The sequence below is a fragment of the Drosophila gunungcola genome, unplaced genomic scaffold (genome assembly GCF_025200985.1).
Source record: "Drosophila gunungcola strain Sukarami unplaced genomic scaffold, Dgunungcola_SK_2 000019F, whole genome shotgun sequence".
Classification (NCBI taxonomy): Eukaryota; Metazoa; Arthropoda; class Insecta; order Diptera; family Drosophilidae; genus Drosophila; species Drosophila gunungcola.
Genome location: NW_026453201.1, coordinates 677,844 through 690,080, shown reverse-complemented (window position 1 = coordinate 690,080; position 12,237 = coordinate 677,844). Strand labels below are relative to the sequence as shown.

The 12,237-nt window shown below is 40.3% G+C and overlaps 1 protein-coding gene across 16 annotated transcripts in view; it reads right to left on the bottom strand.

The window, feature by feature from the left end:
- Positions 1-12,237, bottom strand: part of LOC128263826 (uncharacterized) — a 457,572-nt gene that overhangs the window by 41,453 nt on the left and 403,882 nt on the right. For 8 of the 16 annotated variants that reach the window (XM_052999081.1, XM_052999080.1, XM_052999089.1 and 5 more), the window contains one exon: positions 3,431-5,029. The exons of 2 other annotated variants lie outside the window; for them this stretch is intronic. In XM_052999081.1, coding sequence (XP_052855041.1) covers positions 3,714-5,029 — 1,316 coding nt within the window. In that variant the 3' untranslated portion in view covers positions 3,431-3,713. Of the gene's footprint in view, positions 1-3,426; positions 5,030-12,237 lie in introns of those variants that run through there. 6 more of the 16 variants (XM_052999086.1, XM_052999084.1, XM_052999090.1 and 3 more) reach the window with 5 other exon arrangements.

The following is a 12,237-nucleotide window of genomic DNA, read 5'->3' as shown; positions in this document are numbered from 1 at the left end:
GTATGGTAAAGATGCCATGAGTGATCGCTAATGTCAGCGCTGGCTTGCCAAATTCAGGCTTGGAGATTTTGGAGTTAAAGACGCCCCACGTTCTGGTCGACCATCGGCCGTTTTTGACGAACAAATTCAGGTTTTGCTGGATGAAAACCGGCGTTATGCAACGCGGGAGATGTCAGAGAAGCTCAGTGTGTCGCATACAACGGTTGAAAAGCATTTGTAGAAACTTGGCTACGTAAGCAAGCTCGATGTTTGGGTTCCGCATAACTTAAAGGAAATTCACCTATCTAAGCGTATCAACATCTGCTATTCTCTGCTGCAACGGATTAAAAACGCTCCTTTTTTGAAGCGGATCATTACTGGCGGCGAAAAGTGGGTTGTTTACAATAATGTCCAACGAAAAAGATCATGGAGCAAGAAAGATGAGCCAGCCCAAGCCACATCAAAGGCCGATATCCATCAGAGGAAAGTTATGCTGTCTGTTTGGTGGAATTGGAAGGGTGTAGTGCACTTTGAGCTGCTAGGACGGAATGAAACCATCAATTCAGATGTGTACTGTCGCCAGCTATCCAATTTGGCGGAAAAAATTAAAGAAAAGGAGCCGGCACTAGCTAATCGCAAGGGTATAGTCTTTCATCATGACAACGCTAGGCCCCACACATCTTTGCTCACTCGGCAAAAATTAACGGAGCTGAATTGGGAAGTGCTACCACATCCACCTTATAGTCCGGACTTAGCACCTTCAGATTACCATTTGTTTCGCTCTCTTCAAAACTCTTTGAATGGTAAAAACTTTGATTCAGATGAGGCTGTCGAAAACCACTTGTCTCGATTCTTTGCTGGAAAAGACCAAAAGTTCTTCGAGCGCGGAATTATGCAGCTGCCCGAGAGGTGTTCATTAGTGGTCGAACAAAACGGCTTTGTGCGACAAGTTTTGCAAGTGAAAATTTTATTGGTATGCTCCTGCGGGCCTTCCCGTTGTGACGTGGACATCAAATCGGAGTGTTACTGAAGGCTACGGTGAGTAAGGCCATAAGCTGCGCTCACTGGCATTCCCAGCGTTGTTGCGGTGTCGCTTGTTGGCCTTCGAAGAAGAAGACATTATAAGGTTTTGTTTTTGTTTTGCAGTTCAATTCTCAACTAGGCCAAGTCTTTATCTATCGAATGGTACAAAAATCGACTTGTAATAACGTTTTTCGCTGTTTGCTTATATTAATCACGGAGCGACTGACTTAAGTTAGTTGTTGTTTGTTGTTTTTTGGCTAGAGCGACTCTCCTAATGATGCTGTTAGGGTCGGGAATGTGTCCTTCTGACTGAAATTAAATTACCATTTGTAAGGATATTAAAATTAGCGAGAAAGATATCTGGCCCTATAGAACATTACAGTTTGAATAACTTCGTCGTTTTTGAGATATTTGCTTACATCTTGCTTTTTTTTTTTGCAAAGTATCTGATTTCCAATAAGTTTGCTTAAATTACGATTAGTCTTAAATTTAATACTTAACAACTATTTAGTAAAAATGTTTCTTTAACCTGAAAACATTTTGTTGTGGCATTTTCCTCAACAAATTGGTGGTGGATACTTTTCGGAGGAAATTCTTGCTTAAGCAGCGTTAACTTCTCCAAACTGAGAAAAGTAGCCGTTTACGTTGCTTAATAATTTTCGAAAAGATTCATGCAGAAAAATTTGTTATATATTAGGACCTTCTTGCACTATGATCAGTAAAAACAAGTGGCCCTTACGACACTAAGCAAAGCTTGTTACGCGCGGAGCCCTCTTCCCCTCGGGGCGTAAAAACGAGATTGCTGTCAACTGTTGCCGAGTGCTGCCGTGCGCTCCGTCATCTTACTTGCAAAACTTTTGTATAAAATTTAATTTATTTAATTAAATTTTTGTATACCAAGAAAATATATTTAAGCAGTAATTGCTAACGAAATAATTAAGCTACCTCCTACCAATCAGAAGTTATTAAATAAAGAGTAAGTGCTACTTTTTCAAAAAGTGACCAAAATATACTTTTTTAACCCCTTTGCCATCCGTAAAACTTCGAATTTCTCAAAGCAATAATTTCTTTAATGCTGGGGACCGTGAGAAGCTTTGAAATTATCTCGAACTCAAAAATACTTTAGAAACTTCGCAGAAGGATCGGTAAGCAAAATCACTGATTTTAAGGCAAAGCTTAACGGCAAAAACACCCATCTTGATAATATTCTTATATTTTATAGTTTCGTATTGGGGGGATGAGTATGATAAGTAGAACAAGGAAACAGAAAATTTATAGATTAATTGGGACCTCATATTTCATTACCGCACTGCTACCCAAAAAAAAAAAGGTTGTTGTCAAACCCACTACTGGGAGTGCAAAGCACTTACAAAAATGAGGTGCACACATATTATTTAATGTGTGGGGACTATGCTCCATTGTTCAGTTTTTGAGAGGACAGTTTTATGGCAATCGGATCCTGAGCATAGATATGTCTACTTTATTTTAAAAAGAGTTGACATATAGAAAAAAAAAGTCCAAGTGCATCTTAAATATTTTTTATAGGTATCAACACTGGTTTTTTATGAACAATTGTAAACATTAATAAAGCGCGATACATTACTAGTGCTCCAATCCATACATAAATTCCTTTAAATCGCGGTAAAGCGAAGAGTAGGCGTTCTCTGGACGTTCTTAAAAATCGTGAGGGTCCTAGCAAATATTAAAACAAGAGAGAACGCTATAGTCGAGTACCTCCACTATTAGATACCCCTTACTCAGCTAACAAATTTTAAACAAATATACTTCCAGAAAACAATCGGGCTTCAGGTGGCGCCTTTGGCCGAACTACACACATTGAAAACTCTACAAGCTAAGAGCGGGCAGCACTACTTTCTTTCTAATGCAGAGCAGGGCAGAGTACACACGAACATTATAAAACCACACATACATTGACAAGTTTCTCGGTGCAAATTTCTCACACACATTGTTCTTCGGGCACTAGCTCCGTTTTTCGAACATGCAGTTACGTCACCAAACATATTTGCCAATAACTTCTAAAAAAAATTAAAGCTCGATTTTCAAAAAACACATACACAAAGTCAAATACCTGTGGTCTAACATGTCTTAGAGTGACATGACAAACTTTTGAAATTAATTTTCGCTACGTGAGAAACACTTGAATTGACATGCCAAACCCAAATCTCTAGATCTTAAGATTTCGACGTTTATACGGAAGGACAGACAGACGGTCATGGCTAGATCGATTCGGCTAGAGATCATGATCAAGAATACGAGAATTTATACTTTAAAGGGTCGGAAACGCTTACATTTACCTGTTACATACAAATTCATATTCAATATTTTGTACTAAGAGTATCGGGTGAAATAAGTATTTTGATTTAGTTACTTGCCATATTTCACCAAAATGATACGTCATCGTACACTTTTTTCAAGGAAAGCATTTTTTTGTCATTCTTTGACAATTTAATTAATTTTTATTAAACTATAGTACTATGTTTACATCTCAATTGTAACTCTTTTAATAATTGAATATAAAATAAAAATCGACCAAATGTGAAAGATGCGTTAAAGAGCTGGGGTTATAAAATGGCTCACATACGGGTACTTTCCATGCCACATCCCAAGACGTCGCTGTAAAGTAAGGCACTGCCACTTCTTCCACAGTGACGTCCTTTGATGCTGCTGCAGTTATTCTCGTCGACCCTTAATCAGCTTTCCTTGGATGTGCATTGGAGCAGCTCATCTTCATCCAGGTGGGCGAGAGCCACGGGAGATCCGACGTCTATTGCAGTCACTCGATTGACACCGTCCGCCGCTGAAGGAAGCTTGATAAAATCGCCCTCAGAGTGCACTGGCATGATGATGCATACAAAGCCTTGCCCCGTTTGAGTGTCACGCGGATGCAGAGTCACTGGGTTGAACTTGTCGCTCTGGCCTTCGCTGTAGGCCTGCAAGCGCTGAAATATTTCCGGATAATGTTTGCGCAACGCGACACCGCGCCTTGACAGGATGTCCAGAATGTTGGAGAGGATCAGCTCTCGATTGTAGTGCAACGAGCGCTGGTCAAAGTTGAAGGTGAGGATGAGGATCTCGGTACGCTCCGGCACATCCACTCCCGACGGCGGATGCTGGAGCTCCGTCTGCTTTTCCTCCAGCTCGACCAGCATCGTCTTACAGAGCTTCAGTTTGGCGCAACGGCTGACTAGTTGACGCTCCCAGCGCACCGGCGCCTGTCCCATGCCCGGTGCCTCGGACACCACGCAAATGGCCACGTAAATGAGCATCTTGGTCTCCGGTTTGTACTCTGTGCTGAGTTTAAGGAGCTCAGAGTACAGTTCCAGTCCCATTTCGGCGGGCATAAGGTCCGGCCAGCGCACGTAATTGGCCTCCCCCATGCACTGGAACCCTTTTTTAATGAAGCCTTCAGCGGCCTCGGCACTGCGAAAGAGCACCCGCACCACGCCCCGCCCTTGTGAAAGGCTTCCTTTGCGCGCCAGCATACTAAGGTGGCGCTGCGAGTCTAGGTCGTCTTTGCAGGTAGCTAGCACCTGGCGACACAGGTTGGAAGCGCGCGAGTGCAGGCACGCCTTGCGATGTTTCTCCCAGTGGGCTCGTCGACATTCACGCGAACAGTATAGATGGGAACAATTATGGCATGACTTGAAGAGCTTCTTTGCATCGTTTGGCGAGGAACTGTGTTCGCACTTCGTGTTCCGGCAGCGGATTTGTTGTCCCAGACCCGCTTTCGGCTCCCCGTTAAGCTGTCCCCCGCGTAATAAGACCGGATTTGTATTTGTGGACGCGGTGTCGTGCAACGAGATCCATCGGCTTTCCCTGCAGATATTTTGCTGGCCACTTATTCCTGCTACAAAGGACTTCGAATCGGACTGTGAATGCGATTCAGGCTGGCCCTTCCTAGGTTGATTTTTCTGTTTAGGGGCGTCGCCTTCGCTGTGACGACGAAGCCGCAGCTGCTCGACCGCCGATAGCACTTCCAATTGCTGCCGATTAGCTGTGTCTGATTCTGTGGAAAACAAAATACATCGGGATTAGTTGGTACAAATTCCTGTTAGAGTTTTGTACACATGAACAACAGAAAATAGGCTTCCAGTAAAGTTTATAATATACAAGTGCATATTGGGGTGGACTTCTTCTGAACATTTTTAAGGTCATACTCTTATCCCCTTTTATAGCTTTGGCGTGACCTTAATGCATAAAAGAAACTATAAGTTTTAAAAAATAATTGTTGGCGGTGCGAAATGTATTTTTGAAGTTAATTTTTCATACGCACACTTTTCCGAATGTCTTTTTCAGCTTAATGATTGTTAATTTAATTTTTTTTACATAAAACTAAATTTATAAATTAAATGCACATTAATTTCCAAGAGTCTTAACGCAATTATTGAAAGCTTATTCAACCTTAATGAAACAAAACAAGATTTCTTTACCAAATATGTGAGCGCCACAGAAACTAGACTTCCGCTGTTTTCAAAAGAATATGCATTGTAACGAACACACCTAGACGGTATACGATACAATTATTGGTAGTATGTAAAGTTATATGTGTAAGCGACGTATTATTGATAATAAATATTAAGTTGAAACCGAATATTAAGCCATAGTTAAGTTCTAAACCCGAGTGGCAACGCTAGCCGATATTTAGTAAGTTAATAAAAAATACTAGAAAGTAAGGAATATACCAGAAATCCCGAACGCAAGAAAAAGGGAGCGTGGGGAAGGTGGTCATACAACGATGGAGTTGGGGATCTCTGTTGTCGGAATGGTAAGACGGGACGGACGTGTCTCCCGCAGTAATTTTTCGTGTAATCCGAAGTAACGCCTCGACCGCGCGACGGCACGCGGAAAGTGAATAAGTGGGCTGATCAGTGTTTTGAGGTTAGTGTACATAATATTCCTCTCCGTTAAGTAAAGACGGTAGGCGGGTATTAGATAAATAAAACAATCTAGCAGAAATATAGTTGGTTTTGGCGACCTTTCCAAAGTATATTAATTGTTAGCCGGCTCGAGGTCAGGATGTTGAAAAAAAAAACACAAAATTATTTCAATTTTGGTAATTTTGTCAATATATTTCGGTTGCACTTAGAAAAAAAGAAGTGGAAGTGAAATCCCTCGTTTGTGATTTGTTATTCGTAGTCGATCAGTAGCTTCTCTCCTCGTAGTGCATATGACCTGTACGCGGACACCCGTCCCGTCTGGTCTAGTATCCTAGTGGACATCATTCCCGACTGGTTAATTATACCGCCATCGTTTTCTTTTCAATCCCCCCACGTCCGAAAAATACAACCCGGCTTGGCCTCGCCCTAAGGTCCAGCCCGGTGGATTTTTGGCCTCCGATACGTGGAAAACGACTTGCGCGCCTGGATTACCGAAGCGATCAGTGACGTCACCCACCGGTCTCACTATCGCGAATAGTGTCCCGGCTTGGCCTCGCCCGAAGGTCCAGCTCGGTGGATTTTTGGCCTCCGACTCGCGGAAAGCGACTTACGCGCCCCAATCGCGGAAGTGACCAGTGAGATCACCCGGCATTCCCACCCTCGTGAAATCGTTCGCCTGGCTTGGCATCGCCCCAAGGTCCAGCCCGTTGGATTTTTAACTTCGGAGCAAGATACGACGCGATCAAATCCGACATCACTCTCTCTCCCGGCGTCCATGAGAACCTTCGGCGTGACCCCCCAAACGACTTATTCACTTGTTGAATGAAACTCTCTAGGCCGGTGTTTCGGTGATTTACAAATTTCTTGTAAAGGACTCCTGGATCTGACTGAGATCTGTACCCCGGCCAGAGAGCATCCTTACAGCATATGCACCAAAAATAAATGTCAGATCTCGTAAAAATTATTCTCGTTTGCGATTGTTATCAGAAAAAACCAGGGAAAGACGGCCTAGTCAAGTTATAAAGTTTTATTTGCTCAGCTAAAAAAACTTCAAACTAAATATTTTCCCAAAAAACAATCGGGGCATAGGTGACTCCATCTATCGAACTGCATTGCCAACACTAAGATAAGAGCGTGCAGCACTCCTGCCTCTTGCTAACAGTTCTATGAATCTGTCATTCTTCATCAGCGATCACCACGGTCCTATCTAATCCAGCAGCAGCAGAGAGGCGGCAGTAGACCTAAAATCGTTATATACCCTTGCAGCTATTGCGAAGATTTAATATTGTTTAAAACATCTAAATTTCGATTATATGCGTGTATGTTTAAAAACATTGAAGCTATGACGATTTTAAGCTCAATTATTTGATCGTTTCTATGGCAGAAATTTGAAATCGTTTTCCATTTTTAATAAAATTAAAAGAGCAATTCTAAGATTTTAAACCATTACTATGATCAAAACAAATTAAATTGAAATAAATTTTTTTTTCATTTATTACTTTAATGGAATGAAATTTCAATCGTAATTCTGACATATTAAATCAGTATTATATCTTGAAGAACAAAAATAATTAAGAAACAATAAAGTTATGCTATTATCTTCCGATTATATAACTCCTTCCTTTTTATAATTTTCGAGATCTCGACGTTTATACGGGACTGACAGGCAGACGGATATGGCTAGATCGGCTCGGCTAAATTTGTACAACTGGTAATAAAACATCAACGTACTTTGTCAGAAGTCTTGGTTTCTGTCCTAATTGTTTATAAGTTCTATCTTAAAGCTCTTTCATGACCTTGTAATTGCGATAATTGGTGAAGCAGGGGATTCCATCGGCATTTCTTTTTGTTGTGTTTATATAATATATCGTTTTTAAATTTTCTTTCTTTTAGTTGTGTTTATATAATATATCGTTTTTAAATTTAAAATATTTGTTGTCCTGTATGCAAAATTTGTCAATGTGTGTTTTTATCCATTTGTATCCATTTCCCCCTTAATGTGTCTATTGCAGGATAGGTATGCTGTGGAATAGTAAGACTGCAACGAACGAAGTTAACTTTTTATCATAACAAATTTTTACTATGTTCATATGAATATATGGGTCTTAAGGGAGTCCCTTTTTGTGGGTTTTTGGTAGTCCGTATATCCATGGTGGTAGTGCTGTTGTTGTGACTAACTTATTTCTTTCAGTCCTTAAAGTCCTGTATTGAAAAAATTTTTCACTAACTCATTTATTTATAGTTAAACAACAAAAGACATGCTATTTTTCATAAATTTTTTCTATGAGAGCTATATAATCGAATCGGCTAGATCCGACTTATTAACAACCTGAAACAGAAGACAACTTTTGGTAAAGTTTTTATGTAGATAGCTTTAAAACTGATAGACTCGTTTGCGTAGAAACGGAAGAACGGATACTCTGTTGAGTATAATTTTCCAACTGACTTTACTGGCTTTATAAAACTTCTCTTCTGTATACAGTCTTATTAATTTTGTGATTTACTTTAATGTTTGACTAATACCGCGAAATGACTTAACACCGCCTACATTGAAAGTTTCCAGACTAGCGGAGCTAGTCGATGAGTGGCCCGTTTGACATGGCCGTTAACCTCTGCCACTCGAACCTTTCCACCCAAACCTGGAAATTCTTTAGTAACGACGTCTAGTAGCCACGCTTACAACGGAATGTTGTTCTTGTGAATAAATATGATCAGTACAACCTCGCTGATTCTTGGTCTTCAACCAGCTTGTCCAAAAACGCTCCTTAATGGCGGACACTGGCCGCCATCTGGTCAAGTAAAAGAGCTTGTCATCATAAACGCGTTGCACGGACACGGGTGGCAGCGCACCTAGTGTTCGACCAGTTAGTAAATGTGCTGGGGTTATGGCTTGAATGTCGTTCGGATTGGAGGTAACGGCTACTATTGGCCTAGTGTTCAATGCAGTTGCCCTTCCACGACGATTGTGCCGCGCTCGTCCTTGCCAACAAACCTCTGCCGATTGCCCGAATGAGAAGATGCATTGTTGCCTTCACTGCTGATTTCCACAAGCCATCGAAGTAGGAGGCTCGAGGGGGAAAAAAGTCAAATTCTGTCCCGTGCGTTGCAGCATATTCTAGCATTGAGCAGCTTTGAGCAGTGAAAGCCTTGATAAGATCTTGAAGTTTGAGGGCTGCGCTGACAAAAATCGTTGCACTGTCGCTGTATAGCCGAGCAACAGGCCCTCGTTGTCCTATGAATCTGGTGAGACACATAATGAAAGAGTTAAAAGTCAAATCTGTGACTACGTCCAAGTGCACAGCCTTGGTGATAAAACACACATAAAAAATTCGAATTGCTGTATGTTGTGTATTATTGTCTGAAATGCATGTCTCAATTCTTGGGTCATGACAACAACTGAGGCATACTGCTCAGTTCTTTGTCCTCGATCGAACCGTAGAATGTACCCGACAATTCTCAAGGTTTTTAGATCGTGATATCTTGATATCTTGACTGAGTTTCAAGTAGAGCAAGAATCTCGTCGGGTTGATGATTGAGTGCTATTAAGACCGCAGCCGAGGAACGTTCTTCTATTTTTTTTCAACCTCTGAAAGCGTAAAATGTGGATTTAGAGGCCAAAGTTCCATTTTTTTTACTTAGAAATGATGGGCCACTGAACCACAAGGAATCATTCAGCTCTGTAATTGGAAATCCGCGAGACACAAGATCGGCTGAATTTTTCTTTAGTTGGCACTTGGCGCCAGTGCGCTTCCGCCGGCACTTTTTGTATATCAGCAATTCTGATTGCAAAAAAAAACAATAGTGCTGGACGAATATTGTTCTAACCAGTGTGACCTACATCGGAGTCAGACCAAAAGGAAATACGCTCCACTTCGAAGACCAAATCTTATCTAACGGTTTGCCATTGTTTTAGTTTTCAACGGCGCCGGACTGAAATGCCATCGGACGTAACTACTCGCGGATACAAACAGCAGCCAAATGCCCTTGCCGAAGCGTCTGAGAATCCATGAATCTGGATAGACCTCTTTTTAGTAACTCCAATATGTCGGGGTATAGACACTTTATCTAATTCAAGGAAACACGAATTGATTCCCAACATCGACGCAATTTTTCCGAAAGTAGATTTTCCCACCCGAGCTACACAACCAAAGTTGTAGTATAAATATTTTAACTTTCGTTGTAATTGGGCTTAGTAAACCAAGAGGCTCGTAAAGGCGCGCTGAGAAAGACAAATTAGATCGCTTTGTGAGAAAATCGCTTACAGCTGACAAAGAATATTTAAAAATATCTGTATTGGGGCTCCATATTAGACCTAATGTTTTAGTATCTTCTTGGTCGAAGAGTATGATATGTTTGGTACAGCTACCTGTTTTTTTGGGAGTAAACCAAGTCACATATGTGGCACGAAAGACCGAATTTCGGTTAAACGAAGTGTAAATCGTCTGTTTCTATTTAATAGATTTAACACTTTTATGTGATTTAAACCGTTTATTTTATGCCTTTATCACAATTTTTAAGACTTTTTTTGCGCTTGTCGTCTGGCTTTACCTATAGCTTGACAAAAAGTGAAGTCAGTTTTAAAGAAGTGGCAACCTTCACACTTTCAAAACAATTCCTTGATTTTTAAATAAAAACAATGTCAACATCCTCCTCATAAATTCGAGTTTACACTTGTGTTAATTAATTTAACAGTAGGTCTCTTATAAATATTATTTTTAATCTTAACATCTACAATTCGTACACGCCCATCTTTTGATGGAAATGTTTTAACAACTATACCTCTTCGCCATACATTTCTAGGCAAGTTAGATTTCATCAACAGAACTACATCACCTTCTTGAAAAACAATATTGTCTTTTGTATTTGTATTTGTATTTGTATTTATTATTTCATCCTAACGCTACAAGTTTGGAACTTATAAATTAATGCGGTAGTCACTAAGAGTTGGCAAATATTGAATTGTTACATATACATATAAAAATATGAAATTGTCTGTATTCCTTTTTCCATTTAAACCACGATTTCCACATATTTAAAAGTCTTAAGTCAATATTTGTAGTGTTAGTGGATCCTCGATAGTTAGGACCAAATAAGGAATTGTTTGGTGTTAATGGTTCAGACAGAGAGTCAGAAGGAAAAAATAAAGGTTGTCTACCGTTCATCATAAACTCGATTTCACAAAACAGCGTTTTTAAAGTGAACTCTTTAGGATGCTTTTCTTTTAGAAAAACTAATAAATATTTTTAACATATTGTATGAGCCTTTTTCAAGCTTCTATCATATGAGGGGACAAAGGCGGGTTAAAATACCACGTGCAACCTATTGTTGTTAGAAGCTGTGTAATTTTGTCATCTAACCATTCTTGTCATTCTGACCATAATACGATACGCATTGGAATTTGTTAATTCTTGTATTTCTCCCAGGCGCTGAGCTACAAACGTTTTGAACCTTTTTTTGCTGGTTTTCAGCCAATGCAAAACAATTTCTGAGTCTGTCCAAAAAAAAGTGGAGTGAGATTCAGTGTTTCCTTAAAAGCTGTGCTAAGCCTGGCTCCTATCAAGGATCCTTGTTGTTCCAGTCATGGGATTGTCATTGACTTGAGTGGTGCTACACGCGACTTAGCTGCTATCAGAATGCTCTCAAGTTGGTTTTTACACTCGAAGCGCAAATATGCGCACGTTGCGTATGCGTACATTCAGGCGTCGCAAAATACTTGCAATTGAATATTACATTGGTTTATGGGAAAAGTAGTAATCTGTCGGGGTGTTCAGTCAACTCGGTGGCGATTTATTTTTGTAAAACAATGAAACAATTAGTACCTAAGATCTCTTAAAGTCGAACTTGCGCTCTTGTATTAGAAAGAGCTTTCGATCACTCCCACTCGCGAGAACCACTATTCTAACTTTAAATCTCATTTAATGGCTCTACAAGAGCTTGAATAAATTTGAGTGGATCACTCTCAATTTGCAAACGAAGGTGTCATCAAGTTTGGTTCTCGTCTGTCCGAATTATTAAGAGGAATTAAATTGCCGTATCGGCCATCGTGATTTGCACGAAAGTTTTGTCGCCCCGGTTGGACATTTGTGCCATTAAATTGGACACTTCGAGGAGTTAATATCTTTTGACATTTTCGTCGGACCCATTTCGTTGGAGCCGTTGGATATTTCGTTGGAGCCATTGGACATTTTGGTTGTAGCCGATTTCTGGACGCCGGTAAATTTAAGCTTTTGGGTAATATCGGATCTGGTCCATGATCGTCACTTTTATATACTTTTTTGTAAAATCACACACGCACGAATTTTTGAAAACCCTACGACATAATAAAAAACTGGAGAAT